A 24,620-nucleotide genomic window follows, 5' to 3' on the forward strand; every position below is an offset into this window, starting at 1 on the left:
GCGCGCCCGGCGGGAAGGGGCCGCGCGCGGAGCGGGGCTCGCTGCCATTGGCCCGGCCGAGCACGGCGCGGCGTCTGATTGGGCGCTTCGAAAGGCGGGCGGCGGTTGGCGGGGCGCGAGACGGGCGCGCTGCTGCTGCTGCTGCTGCTGCTGCTGCTGCTGAGGCGGGCGGCACCGCGCGCCCCCCTTGCGCCCCCCGCCTGAGGTGTTTTTGAGGTGTTTTTGAGGTGTTTCTCGTCATGGATGAGGTCGTCGCCGAGTACATCCGCAGGACCGTGCTGAAAATCCCCCGCGATGAAATCCTGGACGTGCTGCGGCAGTGGGGTTTCCTGTCCGACACCCAGCTGGGCGCTATAAACCTCCGGCAGACCAAGGAGAGCATTTCGCAGGAGGTGGTGCAGCTCTGCGAGGTGAGCCTGCCCCTCGGGGCTGCCCGCCAGCGGCTGGCAGGGCACTTATTGGATCGCCAGTGGCTAAAATGGATTTTATTTGGCCATAATCTAGCATTAAGTGATAGGTTGTAGGCTGGGAGATGTCAAGGCAGGCTAATAACAGCCTTGGTTGTGCAGGGTTGGTAGGAGTGCAGGGTTAGTTCTTATTGAACATGGAAGTACCGTGTTTGGAGCCCTGAGGTGTTTGAGGCAGTTAAAGCTCAGGGTGTCAGCTCATTACAAAATGAGGGTGTTTCTAAACTACAAAATGAAGGCATTAATTGAGATGTCTACTCTTTATGTAGTGCTGGTGAAAAGCTCTTTCATGCAGGTAATGACAGCACTAGTTTGTCTGCTGAAGCCTCCTGTATAACATATGTAGTGCTGTAGGAATGATCAAGCATGCTATAATAACATCCTTATTTTGCTGTGTAAGCATATACTCACGGTTGGCTCATGTAAATGTAAAATTTTGAGGATTTCCGCAGTTTTGTATATTCAGTGGTTCTGTCTAGAGCTCTCTGGGGCTATATATACCTGGGCTGACACCTGAGTGCTCTAAATTGTCATGCTGTTTGTTGTTTGTTTTTGTTTTGATTTCCTTCCCATTTTAATATCACTTGCTTAGTTTTTGGAGGAGACTTTTCATAAGTTCAAGTTTTTGAAAAATTTCCTTGTCTAGAACTACTTCCATTCTGCGCACTGCAAGCAGAAAAGTTTTCTGATCTGCTACTTCTGTTGTACTCTGCCTCTGGTGTATCAGAACTATATATAGTATCATAACCCAGATGTGACAAATACAGTTAGTATTGATACATCTTATATTCTGTAGCTTTTGTAGTTCTCTTTGAATTTCATACTCAGAGATAATTTGCCACAAAAGGATCAAATTAATTACTAAGTTATTCTTAGGATCAGAATTTTAAAATTGTATGTTTTTGAAATACTTGTCTATAACATGAAGTGTCATGGTTTCTTATATCTTTTTATGTAAACATAATGTTTATGTAATGTTTATGTAAACATTAAATAAAGAACCAAACATGTTAAAGTTCCCGACAGTGAAATACTAGTCAACATTGCATACTGTCACTAATACCCCTTAATTTTACTTTCTAATTGCTTTTACATCACACTACGTTCTTGCTATTGCTGCAGAAGGAACTTAACCCTGCTGAAATAGCTTTCATTACTGATATCTCTAAACCATATTGTATGCATTGGGACCACCTTTGGTTTCTTAGAGGAGAGCGTGGATGCTGTGGATCTGAGTGCAATGTGATTTAAACTACCTGTCCTGAGATTTTTCCCATCAAATAGCACAATAGAGCATTCTGGAAATGCAGGTCAGTCACCATGCTCTGTCATTTTTCATTCCAGGAAAATTCTGCAGACCTAAAGCAAGCAGCCATTCTGGACATAATTTGTAAGTAAAAATAACTTCCTTTTTTCTTTTTTTCCTGAGTAACTTGCTAAGTCCTTTAATTACATAGAAAGTGCCTTAATAAGGCATGGATGCATTTGTTGGAAAAAGATTACATTTTAGATTAATCCTATTGAGTCTGGCCTTTTTTTTTTAATTTCCAAAGTTCTAAATCACCAATAGCATGTTTGTTTCTCCTAAATTCTAAAGAGATGTCAACTCAGAACACAGCTGTAAATGTAGAGACTTCCCCAGCTTGCGCTGAACCCTAAACTTGTTTGTTTTTAGGTCAAGCGCTTCTTTAAAACATTAAATATCCTTTATTAGTTGCTTAACTAAATTACAAGTGATCTACCTATCTCTATTAATTAAAAAAGTATTTGGCTATTAGATTTGCTATTGATGGTAGTTAAGAATGCTGAATAAATTATATTGCCTTATCAGAAGTAATGACCTGGTCATAAAAGTATAAAATGATATAAAATGATTTGTTCTTTTAATTACTTTTGGATGATATGTTATTGAGCAGTTCCTATTTTTCCTAGACAACAACATCTATCCAAACAAAAGAATGTGGAGTGTTTACCAGATGAAAAAAACAGGTAAAGTACCTTTCCTTGCTGTTACTGTCCTTAGCAGCTTACTGCAGTGCTGCCTCATAGCATATATTTTAAATACAAAGTCTGTTAAGGATTTCTCTTTAATGTTTTTCAAATACTTTTCATTTTAAATTTTCTAGCAATTATTGGAAATTATTGGAAAAAATATTGGAAAGTAATGACTAATCAAATAGTAACTTACATATATATATATATATATAATTATATATCAATAATGAGGCTCATTTAATATACAGCTCTTCTTAGAAGGCTATGCAACATCAGCATTTTTCTCCTTAATATTTTTTCAGCAAAACTGTGAAAATCTCTCTTAACTAGTTCTTATAAACAGAATTCTGTTTATTTTTTTATAAACGGAATTTATTTTCTTGTTTAACAGGGGAAGAAACGGACTTGTTTGACTTTTCAAATTTCAAAAAGAAGTTTAAGGGACGACTTCAGTCAGCTTTGAAAAATGTAAGAAAAAAATCCATTCTAAATTTGTTGCACAGGTTGGGTGTCAGTGGATTGTTTCCATAAGATTAGCAAGATACTTTTTTTTTCTTACAATCTGCATCAAAATGAAATGGAATTATTCACGGTAAGAATGATAATAAGTGTATGAAAAATAGGAAAAATTTATTGCATATTTGTTCTATTAACTTTACAGTTATGCTGGAGTTAAATAAAATATGAGCTTGACTTGAAATATGGCATTAAAAATAGTTTCTGGTTTTAAAGTGACATTTTTTGATGGTTGTGAGAACTTAGCCTTAACTTTTTATATTACAATGACTGAAACATCTCTGTCAATAGCAAGAAGTAGTTTCTAGTCTACAAAAAGGAGCATGGTAAGAAAAGTCTTGGAAGGAGGTGCTGTCATCTTATTGTTTTTACTGAGCAATTTGTAGAAGTCTTTCCTTTAGCTTAATTGCTTTGTTAAAGCCAGGGAGCAGAAAAAAGCCTCTGAATAATTAGTTACCGCTTCTTGACACAAAGTATTCCCACTGACAAACAGTAGAGGGCAACAAATACAAATCAGACTAACAAGTAATCATATTTCATTCATAAAGCTCAAATAGATTTGCAGTAACTTCATTTAAAGAAAGGGGGGGGAAAAGGCTTATAAAAACTTTGAGAGGTGATATTGGTCCACATATTCAAACAGTTTCCAACCTATTTGTACAAAGAGCTTGACTGTGTGCCTCAGTCAAAGCAATTTTTTTGTCAAGGAAGTTTTCCCACTCTTGTCTCCCAGACTGAGTCAACGTAGAAAGCAGCTGAACATAACAGTAACTGAGGTGCAGTTCTACAAGAACAGAAAAGGGAATATTCTGCAAAATTCTGACTGTGCATTCTTGAACAGTGTTAAGTAATATGTTCAGGTCTAAAATAGCTAAGTTGATCAAAAGTTTAGTTTTTCAAATGTCTGATTTTTGAAATATTACCACTTGTCCTCCATTTAAATAGACACGTTTTTGTTGTGTTGCTCTTTTCCCAAAAGAGAGAATTGGGATTTTTGTAATAAATTATTTCAGTTCCCACTGATATACGTGTTCTTCTGAACGAGGAAAATAAAAATCATACTACAGTTTGAAAAGTGACTTTTTTCTCTTTGTGAGATTATCATTTTCCTGTGAAAATTTGATTTAAATACAATCCTTACCACGCTAGTGGGATTTGTTTCTTATTCAAGCAGTGGTATAGTATATTGTAGTGGGTCTTGTGATTGCGGGTTTAATACCTTAATTTTTCTGGACACCTGAATGTCGATTTTGCATTTCAAGTAAAACTTTTCTTTTTTTATACAGGTCACCATCAGTTTTCGAGAATATGAGGACAATGCAATCTGGATTAGAATTGCCTGGGGAACACCATATACAAAACCAAACCAGTACAAAACCAGCTATGTTGTATACCATTCACAGACTCCCTACGTCTTCATTTCTGTCTCTGTGCTTAAGAGCAACTTACCTCTGCTATGTCAGGTATAGAACAAAACTGTGTATACCCTGACTCCACCACAGTCTTGTGGATCTATAATTCTGTTAGCTTCTAAGAGGAAGGGTAAAGATTGGTCACTTAATGAAATATTTTAATTTGCGTGAGTTTTTTTCCCCCTTAGGTCTTGATTTAAAAAAAAAAAAAAAGAAGGTGGGGGGACACAACTCTCATCTTTGTGACTTTGTGACCTTTAGAATATGCATCATGAATAAACTCAATTTATTGTGATTTGCTGACCTTAAATTATTCTACTTTAACCAAATGTTAGGCAATATTGAGTTAAATTATCTTACAGAAGTTGAAGTTAAATCGACGTACTTAACGGTTCTTAAAGTTAACAATGTCAAGAATTAAATGCACAAGCTCATCAGGCAATGTTATCTTTTTCCATAAAATCGTCATGTTCAGTGTTTGTATTCTTCTTTATCTGTTCATCAGATGTTCATACTAGTGATTTAATTATTTTATTAATCTGCTTTATTTATGTATTTTTAGCTGATAAGGCTATCTGATTATTTGGTTAATCTACTGAATGCTTTGTAGATTACCCTATACTTTGTAAACATCTATGCAGCATCTTTAAGACATGAGTCCTACTAATTAAAGAGCAGTTGCTCCCCTTGAAACAAAAGCATCTCAATGTCTAGAAATTCTCTCTTTTTCTATACTATAAACACAGTGATGATTAAAGCTGATGTTAAAACGATTTCAATTTTTATTTAAAGGCACTGGTTGTTGCTTCCAATTACCATGACATCCGTGAAATGGAGCTTCGAAGTCATTGTTTAAACTCCCTTAAAGATATTGTGTTTAAGAGATATAGCCAGGTGAGCCGCTTCACAAGTACATCCTAAGATGAGTCTTGCTTTTTGTTTCAGGCCTAGTTCTCACCCCCTAGCAGGGGAAAAATTCACCTCTTCCAAGAGATCATCAAGTTACAATAATATTGAACTACTGAGGTGGACAGCTTTTCATTAAGGTAACATTACAGTGGTGATGTAATTACTTGGTAGCCCACTTATTTTTTATTATTCCTGATGGTTAAACTTAGTCTGTGTACCTGACCAATTCAATCCTAGGACTTTTTAGCATTGTTTCATTAAGCTTCTTAGAGTAATGATTTGGAAGCTGTTAGAATGGACACTTACTCTGCTCACCCATGTAACGCTTGTAATTAGGGAAATGTTCACAAATATCATAGGATGGGGATCGTTTACTCAAAATAAAGCTGGGCTTTGTATTCTTGTAGTTGTCAAAAATTGAAATACTCACTTTCAGAACAAGAAGTGAAAAGAAATCTGGAAAGTTCTTTTAAGCTAAAGCCTCTAAAAGTAGAAGTGAACTAAATTCTTTTTTTTTTTTTCCTTTTAATTTTTTCCCAGAACTTCCAGACCCACTATCCAAAGCAACAAAAGAACGTACCCACGGAAAATGGTATGTGTGTTTGAAATGAAATAGAAGTTTGAATGTCATTACTTGTAAGGTTTGCACTTTAAAATATCTGGCTTACTGAATGAGGTTCATAATAGGGAATGTGCTTGTGTTACATTGACATATTATCCATCCCTGGATAATATGGGTATCACTAGGAGAGGTAAATATTTTCCCCATGACTGTCACTGGACACATGTTTATGAAAGCAAGAATATACAATGACCTGTATCTCCTTTCCTATTAGCTTGTTTTCTTTCTTGGTAATGAATGAGAATACATGTGATGCAAACAACTACCATATGAAACAATGATGAATTCTTTAAAATTGTTACTTCCAATTTTTTGTTTGAGCATTCACGCAATCTGAAAAATAATATTTATATCAGCTGAAATGGTTGTCTTTTTATTGGTTTGTTTCTGATTATAATTTTTTTCTTCTTTGCTTCCCTGCTTTTTCCCCTGCAGTGGATGTAAGGATAATTCAAGAAGATAAAAGTGAGAAAGAAAGAATACAGAGAGTGAATCAGGAAGTTTTTGGTGATGGTCCCCAACCCAAACTTGAATTTGCACAATATAAGGTAGTGAAGTCAATAAATTTTGTTTTGTTTTTCTGTAATTTTAACATAGTTATAGCTATGTTAAATTGCAAATAATAAATGCAGTATTTATTCAAACTTCAAGGAAGACATTTTAAAATAAATCAGTTAAAACTAGCATTGGAAACAGATTTGCATTGAGACTTGGTCAAAACGCTAGATCATGTTTCAGTCTTTCAACCTTGTTAATTATGCATTTTGACTTGGTTTTGTAACAAAGCTAGACTTAAACCTGCTGTGTTTTGAGGCATGAGGAATGACGGTTACTTGAAGTACATTTAAAGCTCACATGACATATAACACCGTCATTTAACTTCATGGATAATGCTGATTTCCGCTGGAAACTCTGAGAGATTCCTAATCATTTATTGTGTTATTGAACTGGCTGTCACTTCCACCAGAGAACTGTTTACCACAGGGTGGCACCCTCTGATTTTATTAACAAAATATTTCTCCAACTATAATCATGTTACCATTAAGAAATACATATATATTTTTTTAAGTTGATTCTTCTCCTACCTCATTGTTAACCTGTTCAGACTGTACTTGACTCAAAAAGTTTGAAAAATTAAATATGTCCATTGAAAGTGAGTTGAAATATTACTTACAGCTGTACCTACTCACACTGATGTACAAGCTATTGGGCATACAGCTGTACAGTTTTTGACTCTGAGTGTATCCTGTCATACAGACAACGCAATTTCTGTTCCAAAATAAATGATTCTATGATTCCCCAAATATTACACTGTTTGGATAATAAACACATGAAATGCATGCATTTCTTATACTGCCTGGAAATTTTGTGTTAACAGCTTGAGACAATGTTTAAAAGTGATCCTAACATGGATGTTTTGGAGAGAAGAGAGCCATTCAGATGTCTGGTCAAGTTTTCTAGCCCAGATCTATTAGAATCACTGAAATCCTTGGCGCCAGCAGGTGAGTGTTCCAACTCTGTAAAATGCAGGAAAAATATTTTAATCGTTTCAAGTTTAACTATTCTAATCATTTTACTTGCTTCTTATACCTTGCATAAGAGAGAGTCTGCATGGTTTAGAAATGCATAGAAATTTGGTACAATAAAAATGTTACCACTATAAAAACCTCACATCTAAACACATACCTGTTTATTCTTAAGTTGGCATGTAGATACTCAAGCTGTGTTTTCAATTATGTGACAATTATGAAAGGTGAATATTGGCTGAGGTAAGCTATAATTATCTGTTTCTCTCTGCAGGTATGGCTGATGCCCCTCTTTCACCACTACTCACGTGCATACCACAAAAAGCTAGGAATTATTTTAAAATTAGAGAGAGGAAAGATGTCCTTCCAGGAAGCTTTGTAAGCCCTTAATTTAAAGAGATTTTTTTTCATATCGAAATACACATTTTGTTTGCTACTGATATTAATCTATATAATAATAAACATTTAAGATTTTAAAATCTTAATTTATTCTTTGCTATTCCCTTAAAAGCTGTTTGTTTTTGGCTTTAGGCTAGCCATTAAAAAACAAAAAGGCGGTGTTTGTGAAGTTCAAATCATGATTATTTTAAATTTAAATGTGATGAATGCTCTTACCTGTACTTGCTGTTAGAAGCTAAAGCCTAATAGAGATACAGTAAGACGTGTGTAGTTGTTCAGTTTACTGTTGCAGGTATAGATGGCTATGGTAGCGTAGGTGGCCTTCTTATTTCTGCTGCAGTACAGTGATGAAACTGAACATATGTGCCATTTTAAATATGTGAACAATCCCATTGGAATAAGTGGCTGCTTCGGGCCAGGCATGTTTTTGTCTTAGTAAATTAAAATTATGTTTATAGACCATTGCAGGGCATTGGTAGAAGAGACTCTGGGAATTAAGAACTCAGTATGAAGTTTCCATCTAGCTTTACTGCATTTTAATTCAAATTCAGTGTTTTTATTCACCAAGGGCAATAGCTAATAATAAATATTTAATTTAAAAATTCTAGCTATTGGTATTAATCTTATGAAATATTATCTTAGAGGAATACAGTGGAATTGGCAGTAATTTTCTTTTGAGATATTCCGTGTTTAAGAGTGTGTTTTTCATTCAAGACTTGATCCTTCTGCAATCTTTGCACACTCTTTGAGCATGGGGCCGTACAGATTGCAGAACGGAGATGGCCACATTCAGTGATGCAACCAATGGCTTTACAGCGGAGTTCTTTAGCTCTGATAAACAGTAATTTGTTATATATAGATCTTTGTATGTAACCTGCTGTAGTATTTCTAATATAAGATATAGCTTTGGTCTGAAGATTCAGTAACAGCGTATGAATGTTTGTTTCTTAATTCTGTTACCTGGAAGCTGATTGTGCGGGTACTTTGTATACATGGATTTCCAATGCCCTTCAGATATGTTGATACGAAGAGACAGTCTCTCGAAAAACCTTCATGGCAGAGTGTGACTGTTTTCAGACTGCATTGAAATGTTGTGTTTTTTGTTTTGTTTTGTTTTTTTCATTTTAAATTGTAAATAAATGTGTAAACTAAGTCCTCTCCTAAAAGCTTGTTTGGTGTGGCTTACTGCAACATGACTTAGCATAGACCACATTTCTGATTTTGCCATCTTTCTATAGTGTGTCAGAAGTTAGGACTAGCTGCTAGTGACCGATTTTTTTAGCACTTCCACCTGTGATTTCAACGTCAGCTTGACCAAACCCTTAGCACAGCATTAGCTGTCTGAAACAAGTCCAGGTTTTGTGTGACACAGAAGCCCACACCCATTATGCGTTGGCTCTGAGTGTCTCACCCTTACCTCCCCAAACTCCACTCCAGGAGTCAGACCCATGGGGCTTATGCTGTGCATTTCAGGCTTGCCTCTTGCTGTGTGCTTTCCCAAATAAATTAAAACCTGAGATAACGACTTACTGGAAGATTTCACAGCTCCCTAAAGCACAAAGCACCTCGCCTGCAGCCTGTTTCTGGAAAACCCACCCTGCACTGCCTCTTGGGGACAATATAAAAATCTCTCTCTCATTTTCAGGCTCCTTTCCTGTAACCAGGGCTGCCACACAACCACACCGCACTGCAGGCAAGCAGCTCGTTAATTACTAATTACAGGAACTGCACGACGAGGCTGGCAGGGCAGAAAGGCAGCGGGGCCGGCTGAGCCCAGGCGCAGCATCGTCCCCGTTCGGCCCCAGCCGCGTGACGTAACGGCAGCGGGCGTGACGTCACACCGAGGGGGCGGTGACGTCGCGGCGGGGCGGTGCCGCGCGGCGGAAGCGCCGGCCGAGCACCTGACACCAAGATGGCGGCGGCGGCGCGGCGGGGCGCGGGGCCGGGGCAGGCGGCGCTGCCGCCGGGTGCTGGCGGAGGAGGAGGGGTGGGGGGGGAGGCGGCTCCCGCCCGCGAGCTGGTGCGGCCGTCGGTGACGGAGCTGTGCCAGGTGCGCACCAACATCCTGTGCACCGTGCCCGGCTGCGCCAAGGTGCTGCCCAACAGCCCCGCGCTCAGCATGCACCTCAGCAAGGCGCACCGCATGCAGGTACCGCCCGCCACGGGGACGGGGGGGGAGTGAGGGGAGGGGGGGGGAGCGGGGCCGCCAGCGCCTCACGGCCCGGCCTGGCCCGGCGCTGAGGGGAGAAGGGGAAGGGAACGGGAGGGGAGGGAGGCTCCGGGTCCTGCCGCCGCCTCCTCCTTTAAATCGTCTCCTTGTGGAGAAAGCGTGTGAGAGGGGGGTGTGAGAGCGCTGTGGGGGGGATGCTGCTCAGTAACCGCTGTGGGGCCGCCCCCCGAACATGAGGGGCTCGGGGCTTGGATCACCTTTATCACCTTTATCACCTTTATCACCTCCATCACCTCCATCACCTCCCTGCGGTGAGGCGGGGTCCCGCCTGTCAGCTGCCACACCGCGGCCCCCACCCTTACGAGTCAGCCTCACTGCCCAAACGCCCAGTGTTACAGTTGGGCTGACTGTATTCGTGTTTATTTTTATTGCCTCGATAAGAGCGATATTTATTTTTTAATGCCTCAGTAGCAGCAGCAGCACAATCCCAACGCTGACTCTTATAACTGCCCTGGGACATGGTTTTGTGGGTGATGTTGGCAGTAAGGGGATGGCTGGTCCAGATGATCGTGGAGGGCTTTTCCAACCATAATGATTCTAAGACTTACTTTTTTAACACTTGAATAACAGCAGCACCATAATCCAAACACTGAGTGTTATAGGTGGGCTGATCTTTATTTATTTATTTATTTTCATGTCTGAATAACAGCACCAAAACCCCGTGAATGCCATTTGGGAGGAACGCCCTCGTTGCTGTTGTACTGCTGAGAGCATGTACAGTGTGTCTGCGGGGAGGAGGGCAGGGGCCCCAGCTGAGCCAGCGTGTTTCTGAGTGTGGGCATTTCATAACGATGCCCTTATTTTTCTCCAAATGACAATGCGGGATGTGTGAGGGTGCATGGTGTTCCCAGACAACTTCAAGAGAAGCATTCCCAGCTGCTTTCTGAAAATGCAGCCACGGCCTGTAAACAACAAACATTTGTGTAGTGAAATGGCAAATTAGCGTCAACAATGTGTTTGAGCTCATGATGAACAAAAGGAGATAGTCTCAAGGACTCTTGCAATCTCCTCTCTGCAGTCGCTCTATTTCCATATTCACATCAGATTTCCTCAGTAATGTTTGCTGTCAATTTTACTATTTCAGTTTCCACTTGAAAGTGGTGGGGAAAAAGACAGTAGAAATGTGATATTCGCTGACAATGTTTGTCTTATTTATTCATTGTATCTTGCATGTAAGTACGAGCAGAGGCACAAAGGAAGCAGTCGTTCAGGTTCAGCAGAAGTCCTTTAAGTTTTGAGCTCGTACTCTGAGCATATGCAGTGGACACCAAGTACAGTTTAGGGAAGACCTGATTGCCAAGAGTAAAAGAATGTAGTAGTTTTTATTTGGCAGTGATACACAAGGTATTAGTGAAAATAGGGCTTAGCAAATGAGCTAGTAAGGAAGTGCTGGGGAAGAAGAGGATGTCATAGTGCTGAAGGTTGATGTGGTTAATTGTCATTAGTAGAGTTAGTACCAATAAGATCTTAGAATAACAAAAACGATGAGGTATTGCGACTGCAGCAGACGACATTTATGTAAGAAAGCAAGATGACCGTGTGAAAGGTCCTAGTCCTGTGAACTAATAACAAAATTGACCAGTCCTCATTTGTAACAGATGTAACTGAAATGGGAAACACACGAATTACCTGGTCACAGGCATAGGAGCCTTTAGGGAAGTGCTGCTGTGAGAAGGACAAGCCTGAAATGTTTCAGAAGGACATCCTCTGTCTCTGCTGCCAGGCAGGAATCTGATTCAAATAAGCTAAAACAAACCCCAGAGAGGTGTAGAAAAGAGCAGCTAAGGATGATGAATGGCAAGGGTGTCTGACAAAGGGAAATTAAAAGAATTTGGTTTGTTTGGCCTAACAAAGAAGAAGATATGATGAAGTGTTGATTCCTAACTGCTTGTTTTCTGGCTCCTTAGCTTAAGTAAGCCAGTGAACAGATGAGGACAATGGCTAGAAGCTGGACTTTAATGTATTAGGCTTGAAAAGTTTTTGAATCGTTCTGTCTTTTGTCTATATTATTGTAGGGAGAGAAGGGGAAGGCATCTGTGTGCTTTAAAAATGCAGCTAGAGGAATTGATGCGAAGGAGAGCATTCTGTGGGTTGCAGTGATAGCAAGCAGACTGGCCAGTGGTGGACTGGAGAGGGCAGCTTAAGCTTTGGGTCACTTACCCAAATGCAAATGTTACACTACCACACTTCGTTTTAATAGTAAGGGTAAATGCCCTTTTCTTTACTGAAAAAATGCATCACTTGTGTCTACATAGCTTTTAAACGCTTGGCTTTATTCTCTGTGTTAGTACTTGGGTAGTTTTTAAAAATCTGACACCGGTTTACCTGCTAAGTGCCTGAACATATTGCTGTGTTATTTACTGAACTGTAACGTTAAATATAACACACTTCTAAGCAACTCAAATTGCTGCTTACTGAGCTTGGTGATTTCATCAGCAGCAGGAGAGACCAAATGTAGTTTTGAATTAAAGGTAAACCTTTTATTCCTCCTGTATACTTTGGCTTGCATCTGGTAAAATTGTTTCTGGGTAAATCTGGGGTTAACAAGAGTAATTGCAGGCAGTGTGGCTGGAACAACTAAATTTCACAGGAATTACTCAGCAGAGATAAAAAACCTGCCTGTTTGTGAAAGGCTCATCCATGGGAAAAGCTGCTGCACATACAGAAAATGCTTAAACTATTAAAACATTGCATGAAAACTCAGTTTTTAGAGAGTTCATCTGCTGCTGGGTTTTTGTGCCTGTGTGAACTGGCAGCTGATCATTTTGATCAAGAGACTCTATAAACTTTCCTTTCTTGAGTACAGTACGTCATTAATCAAAATGAACTCGTAGCAATGTTGAGCATGTGGAAGTGTAAGTGACATTTCAGGTATCTTAGATTGAGCTAAAATAGAATCTTAGTGTCCCACTAATTCGTGATATTCCTGAAGTGCAGGTGAAGTAAATGCTTCAATAACGAGCTTCCAGTTGCTCAGCACCCAGAGCTGTTGGGTTATGGCTGTAGCTGGGTAAGAAGAGCAGGTGAAGCAGTGAGCCCTCTGCTCTGGCAGCTGTTGTGAGTACTCCATGTTTACTTCACCTGATCCTGCTGCTGCGTGATATGGATTCCTTGCGGATGGTCTATACCTGTGCGAGCAGGAACAGCTGGAGATCTGCCCAGAGAACATAGTTAGGGAGTCGGTGGTACAAAATCAACATTTCAACACTTCCCGTGTGTGCTCCGATTGTTATCTCACTGAGGAAAAGCAGACACAGAGCTCAATTAGGGCATGCTCCAGTAACTCGCACCTGAATAATGATCGTGGAGATGTATCATGGCCTGCTGGCCTGCTTTAACTGGCTCTGGGGACTTGGTCGGCCTCTACTCAGTCTCATGATGTAAGGAGACTCAGCTACTCTGAGCATCAGTTTTTTACTAATTGTTTGGTTTTTTTTTTTTTTTTTTTTTGCTAGGACACGTGTTTGATGCTTCCACTGAGACTCTTCCAGTTAGGTTCTGTCTAGAGGGATGTGTCTTGCCTGGTTTCCAGGGCTGTGTCCTCAATAGGATTGATTCTTTGTTGAGCAATCCGGATAATCCCATCAGTGTGTCCTTTTTATATGTATTTTTGAGGTCCTTTTTGAGTCAGTTATGTCCTTCTGTTGTATGCATATCATAAAGTCAGTGAGGTGTATTATTTATATTATTGGAATACATGGGTGTATCAGTTGCTTCATATTTGGAGGTTCAGAATTAGCATACCAGTTGCAAGTTTCATAGAATAAGTGAATTTTGGTTTATGATCTGAATTAAGTGGCAGTGTGTACTTGCATTCTTCATTTCTTCATTCTTCAGGTCAACTCTAAATAGTGCCAGCAAAATTCTAGTGTCAGAAAATTGTTATACAATATATGACTTATTTTAACAGAGCTTCAAGTAGACTGTGCTACACACAAATAAAACCACATTGAATTGGCAGTGTAGTGTAGTACCTGTAGGGAAAGCTTTTTGGCTCAAATAGCACAAAAGATGGGTATAACTTGCAACCTCAAGCAAATATCTTGGTAGAAGTAGAACAGTACAGTACCAGCGCTCTGTAGAGCTTGTTGTGATTTCACTTGGTAATTCTGATGTATTTCTGGTAAATTTGCAAGGTAGCATCCACATAGGGGGAAAATTCTGTTAGAACTTTCCACTGCATAAACTAATTAAGTTGATGTATATCCTGGGTAGTGCCTTTAGTATGCAGACTTACAGAATTGTTGTCAATTTATTCTTTTTCAGGATGGAAAATTTAATGCGCCCATAAGGAAAGGGTTGAAAACTCCACAGAAATTCTACTGCTGTCCTATCGAAGGCTGCCCTAGAGGACCAAACAGACCATTTTCCCAATTTTCTCTTGTGAAACAGGTAATTCTTTTTCCTAAAGTATTATTCTTATATTGTTTTGATACTGACCATCTCGTCTCCAGAGAGTGTATGCTTTTGCATTTGGATACGAGCACCCAGCATATATAAGTATATGCAGAAACTCTACATGGGTAGAGTTCTATGTGACTTGTTTCATTGTGTGGGATTAAAAACCCCACTCTTCTCTGGTCACCTGTGGTAGCCTGGTTCCTAGGAGAATGGGTATCTAGCACTTGGTGCCATAAATGAAAAGTTCTGATGTTTGCTCTGAAGTTGACTTGTTTGACTTGAAACTCTTTGCTCAGCTGTAGATCCTCAGGAGTGTCTCCATGTTGCAACATGTACTTGCCACACTCTTTGACAAGATTCATCTGTAGTTCATTAATGTCAGTAAGAAAATTCCAATGGCATTAGGGCACATACATTTTTATCTGCATTTTGAAGTGATGAAAGCTGCTGATAAAGAGCTAATATGATCGGGCACCTCCCAAGAGACCATTCTCACAGCTTAGCTGAAAATAGGATGATTTTTGTGTATACACAGCATACATGCAAATAAAAACTTGTTAATTGTTACATTTCACTAGTCACCTGTACTCCAGCTTGGGCAAGGAAACTTTTCTATTCAATCCCAAGTTTTCTTAACTTGAAGGTAGTATGTATTGTAAGATGCACGTAGTACAAGATTTGCAAACTTTAATGGTTTCTGTTGAATTCATTAAGCTTGTAAGTCTTCCTAATGGGACTCGAAAGATTCTAATTCTACTCTTCAGTACTATTTAAAAAATAAAGTAAAAATGTAAATATTAATGTTTCCTCTAATTCATCTTTAGCTTACCTGAAGGCTAATGTTTGCTTTTCATTGTGTATTGTAGCACTTTATGAAGATGCATGCTGAAAAGAAGCACAAATGTGATAAATGTAGTAACTCCTACGGTACAGAATGGTATTTGAAACGGCACATAGAGGACTGTGGCAAGACTTTCCGGTGTACTTGTGGGTGCCCGTATGCCAGCAGGCCAGCATTACTGTCTCATATTTACAGAACTGGCCACGAAATTCCTGCAGAGCACAGGTAAAAGTGAATCGATTAAACTGATGCTATTTGTATTCATCCCTGAGTCCTTGGTGTTCCATATACTGTCTTTTTGTCTCCTTTCTGTTGATTACTTTTGAGATTGGCTCACATTGTTTTAACTATCCAGCAGTTTCTTTGTTTTTTTGCTTTTAGCAGTTTGTTTTGTTTCAGGCAGTGGTGATTGTCTAATCAATAAGATCAATTTTCAGTTTTCATTGTATATAAAACAGTGAGTTACTGCTAACACTTGTTGGAAGTGCTTTTACAGTTCCGTGAAAGTAGAGATGATTTGGAAATGTTTACAGCTGGTAACTGGTGTGCAATGCAGTTGAGTTTTTCCTGTATAGTCTAGTCACCCTTGCATGTTTTAGTGGATTCTTCTCTTTAAAAAAAAAAAAAAAAGCCTATAAATACATATTACATACATATTTATAGTTGTCTTAAAGTGTGTATGTATATTTCATAAAGGACAATCTGTTTCCTGAGGCCTAGCCTGTATTCCTTGGAGATTGAACTGCTGCAAAATTTTGTGTGAGGGAGTGCTAATTGTATCCTGTTTCCATGAGAGACCTTTACCTGTGTGCTAATTTTATAAACTCTGTTTCATCAATACTCAGTCCGAGTTCACATCAAAATAACAGAGTAAACATCTTCAAATCAGAGTGCTTAACATACAAAGGGGAAAAAAGCTTCTCAATCTCCTTTTAGAACATAGGTCTTCATAAAAAATGTATTTTTTTTTTCATAAATGGGAGAGTAAGGAATGAAATTTTACAACACTAAGGTGCATGGAGATTTTTTGGTATGTTAATCAGGATTGGTTGTCCTGTCATCTCCAGCCTCCTCTGGGACCTGAGTTTGTTTTCAATGTCTTGACTCAAAACATGGAAGGCAGATGTTTTATGCTTGAAGAGAATATAAATTATTGATCTCGTATTCACAGGGATCCTCCTAGTAAGAAAAGGAAAATGGAAACCTCCGTACATAATCAGCAGTTGGCAGAGAAAGCAAATAAAGCACTCATCGATACACATAATAGTAATCCTGGCACTCAGGAATTGGAGTCATCTGAAGTGAAACTAGTGGCCTCTTTTGAAGGTTCCTGCAATTCTAACCTCACGAAGCAAGTACAGCCAAAATGTACACCGAAGATGCTTTTGCCAAAGCCCAAGGTGGCTTTGGTTAAACTTCCAGTGATGCAGCTCGCTCACTTGCCTGTGTATGTGTCTGCAACAGATTCTTCTGTCAAACCTGTTGTAGTGGCTGTTGATAATCAAGGTTCAGTTTTAAGTACCGTTCACTTATTGCCTCAGTCTGTAGGAATTCTGATTCCAGCACTGGAGGCAGAAACTCTTGTATTTAAAGACACTATGCCTGTCTCAAAAGTAACAAATTCTGGTGATAAGGAACCAGTAAGCACTGGTGTGCAAGTTGACTTGGACAAGGTTGCACCAAATAGCCCAGGTCAAGAACCGGGGAATGTTTGTCATAAGAGTAACATTTCTTCAATAAATGTACAGACTGACTTATCTTATATTTCACAGAACTTTGTGCCGGCTGCAGCCTGGACTCCCGATTCTTCTGTGTCTTCTTGCTCTCAGACAGATCTGTCATTTAGTTCACAGGTTTCACTACCCATCAGTGTACAAACGCAGACGCTGCTGCCTGCTTCCAAACTGACTTCATCCATAGCTGCTCAGACTGATGATTTCAGTCAGGCTTGTTTCCCTACATGTGGCATTTCTAGAGAGACCCAAACCAGTAGAACACAGGACTCCATTGATGGAAGGGTGCAAATGGACCAGGCTGTCATGTGCAGTGACATCTTTGACAACGTTCATTCATCATACAATGTTTCTACTCAGATTGAGCTTCCAGAAAACAACTTAATGACTGCAAATATTGATCAAGCCTTGCTGCAGAGGAGTAATTGCAAGAGCCTCAATCAAGATACAGTCAAGTCTGAATCCCTTATCGGCTTTAATACCCAGACTAATATACTTCCACCTCAAAATACGATGGATAATCAAACGCAGACAATGGACTTGCTAAGTGATCTGGAAAATATCTTTTCAGGAAACATGTCTGGCCAGACCCTGGATAATCGTGGCCTTTTGTCCGAGACTAGCTCTAATGCTGACACACATCTGCCATCTGGTCCATCACAGAGCACAGGAATAGACTTTGACATTGAGGAGTTCTTTTCAGCATCCAATATCCAAACTCAGACTGAAGAGAGCGAGCTTGGTACCCTAAACTCTGAGCCAGTTTTGGAGTCGCTGGACATTGAAACTCAGACTGATTTCTTATTTTCAGATAGTGCCACTCAATCGTATAGCTGCAGAGGGAATTCTAACTTCTTAGGTTTGGAGATGTTTGACACGCAGACACAGACAGACTTGAATTTCTTCTTGGACAGTAATACCCACCTGCCTTTAGGAAGCATTCTGAAGCAGTCTAGTTTCTCCATGAGTACTGACTCATCGGATACAGAAACCCAGACAGAAGTGTATCCTGCCACTAAAAACATACCTAATCAGAGCATAGAAAGCAAAGTCCAGCTCAGTAGTGCTGAAACACAGACTATGGACAGCTGCTTTGAGAATCTGGGGAATTTATTCCTTACCAGCAATGAGACACAGACAGCAATGGATGACTTTCTTCTGGCTGACTTAGCCTGGAATACAATGGAGTCCCAGTTCAGTTCAGTAGAAACACAGACCTGTGAAGAGCTGTGCTCCTTGTTTCAGAGCTCTGACAAGCCCAGCCATTGAGTACTGTGTCACAAAACTGTTTTGTGTGGTTTGAAATTAAATTATTGGGGTGGGAGAGAGAGAGATTGACCAAGTCACCCATTTTGCATTGTTGAATGTAGTTACTGCGTGCAGTTGGCCGAAGAGACTTCTCGTGCTGAAGGTACTTCATTGAGTATGTAACTTCAACATACACCGTGTGTGCGTAAAGAGGGCTGGGGGAGGGCAGAACATTAATGTATGGTTGAACCTTAAACAAAAGTTTGTGGTGCCTATGTTTTTTGCTCAGACTTCTTTACAAAGCTGATACTGCTTCACTTAAATGGAAGAACTTTCCAAGGTGTCCCATATATATCTATTTCTGGCTTATATATAGGGTTCCGTTGTGCTGGACCAAAACCTGACCTGTCCAATTCAGATGCTTCCCTGAACTTACGGGGGAGGATTCTCTTAGTGTAAGCTACTTCTGTTTACTTTTTTTTTTTTTTTTAGTAGCTTGTATTTTAAATCTGGCATGGACATAATAAGCTGTATTGTTGTCTTTTACTTTATGCCTTCACAGTTTTCTCTCCTGTATAAGTCAGTATTTTCCAAACACCTGTCCAGCAGGCTTAGATACATGTAGACTCTTGAATTATTGAACATTGAGTTTTTTTAAAAGAAAAAATGTAGAAAGCAGTAGGTTTTTTCCCCCAGGTGGCACTGATGCCCTTTGAATGGTAGGAAAATAACTTAGAATACATAATTACAGAGAACAATATGTTGTCCTTTTAGCTAGTGTAATAAATGGGACTTAAAACATTTTTAGAGTCTTCAGGAGAGATCTGCTTAAATTATTGCTGAGCGTTAGATGCAAATGTTATAATGCTTGTGCCTCAAAAACTGGAATAATTTGTTTTTGCTGAAGTTCCCCTAGCCTCTACCAAGATACAAGCTGGGAAATGTTATAAGGGTTTATATTTCCATTACCTTAACAGAAACCTTTAAAGGTGAGAAATTAAATTCTCTAAGATACTCCTGCACCTACTCTCCTGGTTTTGGACTTTGGACTTCTGCTTCCAGAAACAAAGCAGCCTGAGCTCTGTACAACAGAGCTGCCAGATCAGCTCACCAAAGCCCTTTGGAAGAGGAGGTGTGTTTTCCTTTTGCACATTGATCTGCAGCTCGTGGTGCCTGCTGCTTTTGGAGGGTTTGCTGAGTGTAATCAAAAACTCAGACTGATTTGTCAAAGAGAAACATGTCACCCCTCAATTTTACGTTTAGTTTACCCCTGGTACCATACTTGCAGTAGATGCGTTTACATGAAAAATGTAAGCCAGTTGTGAATGTATGCTGGAATTCGGCCTTAACTGATTTTTGTCTTCTTACAATACCTGCGAAATGTAGGCCTCTGGTTTTGTCCTGGGCAGGTTTTAGTTTCTGTTACCTTAAATGAAAAGCAAAATATCTTTGTGTCAAATTCCTGGGCCTGTAATAGATTTTACTCCTCTATTATGAGAGGAGAGCTATTGGCTGTGTATTTACTAGGCAGCCCTCCAGTAGATGTTTGTCCAAGCCTTAGTTTTTGAAGGCTCACTACACTTTGTGCAGCTCCGTATCCTCAGCTGAAGGATGTGGGAGTTCAGTTACTCATCCAATGCAGCTAGCTTGTTTTGTTGAAAATGAGCAATACCTTTCCATTTTATTCTCTCTTCCCACTACTCTTTAAATTGCCATGGTTAAGTCAACACACTACTAAGTATCTCAATTGATGCTGGAGATAATCTCTTCAACCCTGAAACTTTCATTTTCCTCCTGAGGAGAGGGAAAAAAAAAAAAAAAAGGCCTGAAACCACGAATGCGTTGCCTTTTTAGTTTTTCAGCACTTCTAGGTGGGTGTTCAGACACTTTCAGGAGCTGGCTGAAGAAACTGCATAAATAAATCTTGTACTCTCCCTCAGGAGTACAGCAATTTTGCTTTAGGGAAAGTCCCACCAGTTCTCACAAGGTCTAGAGTTCTAATCTTGAGGGTGGGATATACTGGAAAAGGAAGACATAGCTTGTAATTCTTTATTTTGTAAGGTGTGACCGATTTCTGTTTGCCTACCTACTTTGAGAAATAAGGTGAATGACAAAATTGAGTTAATTTATTGCATTGCAGTGTTTATCTACTCTTGTTACATCTTTGGGCTTTAAAAATGTTTTTTCTTCTCCTTTCTTCCCCCGGCTGGAGTACCAGAGAACGCTTCTGCTTGCAGAGGCTTCTCCATTGTCAGTGTGCGAGTTGTCTAGAGTGACACAAGCTGCTATGAATCTGATTCCTAGATTACTGAGATAAAGGGAATTGAGAGTTGGGGAAAACTATTTCTCACAGCTGTGGAAGGCACAAGTGAGAAACTGTTACCTCTGAATATAGCAAGCTGGTCTGTTTCTGCAAGAGAAGAACTCTCAAGTGGTGAGGAACAGAATTACGGAAGGCTTTGAGTTTCAGCCTTCTGAGAGACCAGCTGGCATTTCAAGGACTTCTAAGCTAATTTACAAATCCAAATGAGAATCACCATGTTGTTAAGGTGTAAGCCAACCCTTAACAACAGTGACTCTCAGGAGAGAAAAAAAAAAAAAGGAAGGTTTGTGTGGACAGTCTTACAATACAGCTGTTACTCATTTATTGTGTTTTGTAATTAAAAGTATTTATAAGTGTGTTCTGTTAGAACGTGCAAATACCATTTCCTTTCCTCATCAGTTTAAAAGTTTGAACTTTAATTAGCTGAGCACAATACTACAACGTGAAGTTACTTATTGAAAGTATTAAAAAAATCACTAAATGCACACGCATTATCTTTTGTCGGTGAGCTGCTTCCCTAAATTAATGTATTTTTTTCAAAAGTTTGGTTCCCCATAAAAGAAAGAAGTTTGGATCCTATGTTAGTGGTATACGTCCCTTATTTTTGAATACATTAAGTATTTTTGTGCAAATACAAAGACTACAACAGACTGTTCAGAGTTCCTGAATCCCTCAGGAAACCTGTTGAAACCTGATCCGAAAAAAAATCGTGATCAATACTACTTAGTCTTAAAAATTAAACAGATTCGTTTAAATGGTTAATTTTCTGTTTTGGCCATTGTTTTCAAAATAAATTTCAATCAGAACTATTTCTTGGTAGTACTGAAATGATACTTATCTCCCTTTTTCTGCAGTTTGTCTCTGATTTGATTTTCGAGGCACTGTTTCTGTTGTAAGTATTGATCAGTAGCAACTTTCTATTTTGCTAATTCTCTCTTGTATCCTCTACTGCCATTTGAACCGCTATGCAGAAAGTAACATCAGATTCTGCACAGCCTCTGAGCACAAATTTTTATCTGGAAGTGATACTAATATTACTTGTGCTTACTCTTCGCATTTCCTGCTTAATTAAGTTATGCTGCAATTACTGGATCTCAATCTGGATGTCTGTGTAATACTACTCTAAAACTGAATTAGTCACTAGTTTGGTAGTTTGGCTTGAGCTTTTCTTTATTTTTTAAGGAAAAAGTTAACCTGAGATTTACCGTTGTGTATCAACTGCTGCTTCTGCAAGTTCAGTCTTCTGTCTCTGGGAAGGATAGTCAGAGCTTCAGAAAACAAGTGCAAATGCCCATAGAGCCTGACAAATGACTAGTGGTAACACTATTTCCAAAGACTTCACAGGACTTCTGGATCATCAGTTTAACAGAAAAAAAACTTTCATCTTGCATTCAGTTTACTGTAATTTCAGCCTCACTGATTCTTAACAGAACATTGTAGTCCTGGTCAGAAAAGGTGTATTTGCTAGCTGTGCTGTCTAATGGATCCAACTTGTTCCAAGCAATTTCAAAATAAACATAAGTGTCTTGCACTTCTTCAGATAGCTGGAGATATTCGTAAGTCACAGATATGTTTTAGCAGAACATAGTTTTGTGCTGTTTAATAGAATTGTGTACACCTGTAGGCAAAACTGAGGGGTTCTGCTTGAAATTTTTGGCTTCTGAGAGAACACTGACTTATAAAAGTTAAATACATCCCACTTTCAAGGCATATAAAAAATCAGAAATGAAACATAAGCAAATTTGGGACATGAATTCTATGAGAAGCACAAAGCAGCCAAAACATAAGTCTTGTCTTGTTGCCTTCCATGTTTGTTTGTGTGTTGTTTTTGTTGTTTTTTTGTCATTTGATGCTGAAAGCTTGTATGAGAGTAGATAAGCTGCTTCTGCTTTAGGAGTTAGGGTTACATCTATTTCCCCTAACACACTTGTAAATACTTGCTTCTGCTCTGAGTAGGGAGCGAATCTTACCCCTAGCTCTTCATGTCAGCTTAAAAGACAGCGCTAGTTTAAAGTCAGAGTTTATTAATTACACATGTTCTTAGCTATGCAAAGCTTTTTGTGTCTAGAAACTTCTCACTTCCAAATGATATGAAATCGTAAAATAATAGTAATAGTAATACATGCAGCTATTTAACTTAAAGCTGTAAAGACAGCCTTCGGAGACCTTGTCTTGTTAACCATATCAGCGCCTGTAACATGTATGTAATTAACACTCCTTTCAAAATTTTATTCCAGGGCACGCTCTCAGTCATGTTTTCTGTTGAAAACAAAAGGTTAAATTTCCCTGTTAGCCATACGTACCCTGAGAGTGTAGAGGCAACAGAACAAAGAAAGTTGATGGCCTTTTTGAAATCTTTATCCTGGTAACACGCTCGCATGGTTGGTCAGATGTAAATTGATCTTTCTGTGTGGCTTGGAAAAGAGATGTATGCATTGATCTTAGAGATCTTGAGGGTTTCTTGTTTGTTTTTAAATAACTTTTTCAAATATGGCATAAGTAAAACCAATAAAATACCCAGTGAATCAACATAAGGTGCTCAACTTGCAAAATAGTATCTGTTACTGAAATGACAATTCATAGGTGAACCAAACTTACTTGCCTTTATCATGAAGGTTGTATAGATAGCTTCCTCTAAGTTATTTTTGAAATGTTTTGTGTTTTGTTTTTTTTTTTTAAACATGACCTTAATGTACAACTTACTCTTCCAAATACATTCACACCAAAATGTTTTTAATGCTGTGGGCCTTGCAAGCATTTTCATTCATGTTTGTTTTAAGGTGCTGCTATACTTGAGTTCCTAATAGAATAGATCTACTGTAAACAGACCTCCATTGATGATTTCGTATGAACACTATGAGGATAGGGTTGCTCAGTGGTAGCAAGCTGCTTCCATGCATGGTGCAGACCTGCATCTTCTGTTCCTTTTGTTACTGTCTTTTTTGTTTGTTTTCACGGTTGATGTGAATCAAAATGAGTGCTAGAAGGATTTGCTGCTTAGAGCATGATTGCATTTTCTTGTTTCAATTGCCATTGCTATGCAATGAACAGCATCGAGGAACTACGTCGTTCAACTCTGCATTGCCTCGCAGTCAGGGTGATGTTTTGCTTGTCTCATGTGCGACTCTTCTGCTTCATCGAAAATGTAATCCGACAGCCTGAAACAGTGGAAATTCCCAAAGGAGCTGCTGATCTCTAGTCAAACAACAAAAATCCTTTACATCTGATTCTTTTTCATATACTGGCTTTTCAGGAGTATCTTCAACATAACTAGCGATGGAATATAATAGATGGCTTGTGATGATGTAAACCGTGCAGCATCCATTTTACAACAAGTAATGCTTTACATGCATGCTTCAAGCACTCGCATGCAGAGCTAGACTGATAATATTCTATTTTACAGATATTTGCAAGTGCATCTATGATAAAAATAAAGCTAGATATGAAAAATAGCCTTTATTTGCAGCTTACAGAACTCAAGATTTGATTATGATCTAATTTAAACTTGTAACTATTTGGAATGGATGAGTAATAAGTCTCACGGGTGAGCCTTTCCCAAAGCATGTGTGAGTTAATACGTCTGGAAAATGACCTTAAAATGTGTTTTCTCATCACTGGTGGGATTTTGATCTAGTGGACAAGTTTAGTTTTCAAAGGATGTTGATGTATGATTCTTGCTATGTAAGCCAACAAACTTGCAACAAGCAGAGAAAAGCAAGTTTTCATTTCCTATACCTGTTTTTCAAGTGACAATCCCAAAGAAGGAATGTTGTCCTAACAGTTGTGAAACATTTAAGTATATTAATGCATGCAGAGAAAATCCTGTGCCAAAATACTGTTTCATATTTCCTGATGTTGGAAACTGAAGTGTTACACAAAGCTACTAGTAAGTTATTCACAAGTATTGAAACATTTTGTTCACAAATGAAGCACTTATTTAGTCCTGTAAATTATACATATTTTGGAATAAAGTTAACTTCAACCAATTATTGCCTTCT

The 24,620-nt window shown here is 39.0% G+C and overlaps 2 protein-coding genes across 5 annotated transcripts; both read left to right on the forward strand.

Annotated features, from left to right (window-relative positions):
- The first annotated feature begins 239 nt into the window (after positions 1–239).
- Positions 240–7,916, forward strand: CENPN (centromere protein N). Its single transcript, XM_032195646.1, has 10 exons — positions 240–410; positions 1,812–1,857; positions 2,400–2,456; positions 2,854–2,930; positions 4,265–4,441; positions 5,183–5,284; positions 5,840–5,891; positions 6,357–6,469; positions 7,300–7,423; positions 7,722–7,916. The coding sequence occupies exons 1-10, from the start codon at positions 240–242 to the stop codon at positions 7,835–7,837; spliced, it is 1,035 nt and encodes a 344-aa protein (XP_032051537.1). The 3' UTR covers positions 7,838–7,916.
- Positions 7,917–9,853: 1,937 nt separating this feature from the next.
- On the forward strand, positions 9,854–24,608 carry ATMIN (ATM interactor). 4 transcript variants are annotated; one of them, XM_032195451.1, is made up of 6 exons: positions 9,903–9,995; positions 14,343–14,468; positions 15,344–15,543; positions 16,490–18,754; positions 21,477–21,514; positions 21,805–24,608. In XM_032195451.1, the coding sequence occupies exons 1-4, from the start codon at positions 9,966–9,968 to the stop codon at positions 18,318–18,320; spliced, it is 2,187 nt and encodes a 728-aa protein (XP_032051342.1). In that variant the 5' UTR covers positions 9,903–9,965; the 3' UTR covers positions 18,321–18,754; positions 21,477–21,514; positions 21,805–24,608. The 4 variants fall into 4 exon arrangements, with proteins under 4 accessions (XP_032051344.1, XP_032051342.1, XP_032051343.1 ...); XM_032195452.1 differs by having other exon boundaries at positions 23,674–24,608; XM_032195449.1 differs by having other exon boundaries at positions 16,490–18,462; positions 18,676–18,754; positions 21,477–24,608.
- Positions 24,609–24,620: the final 12 nt, after the last annotated feature.

This window comes from Aythya fuligula, chromosome 12 (assembly GCF_009819795.1).
Source record: "Aythya fuligula isolate bAytFul2 chromosome 12, bAytFul2.pri, whole genome shotgun sequence".
Taxonomy (NCBI): Eukaryota; Metazoa; Chordata; class Aves; order Anseriformes; family Anatidae; genus Aythya; species Aythya fuligula.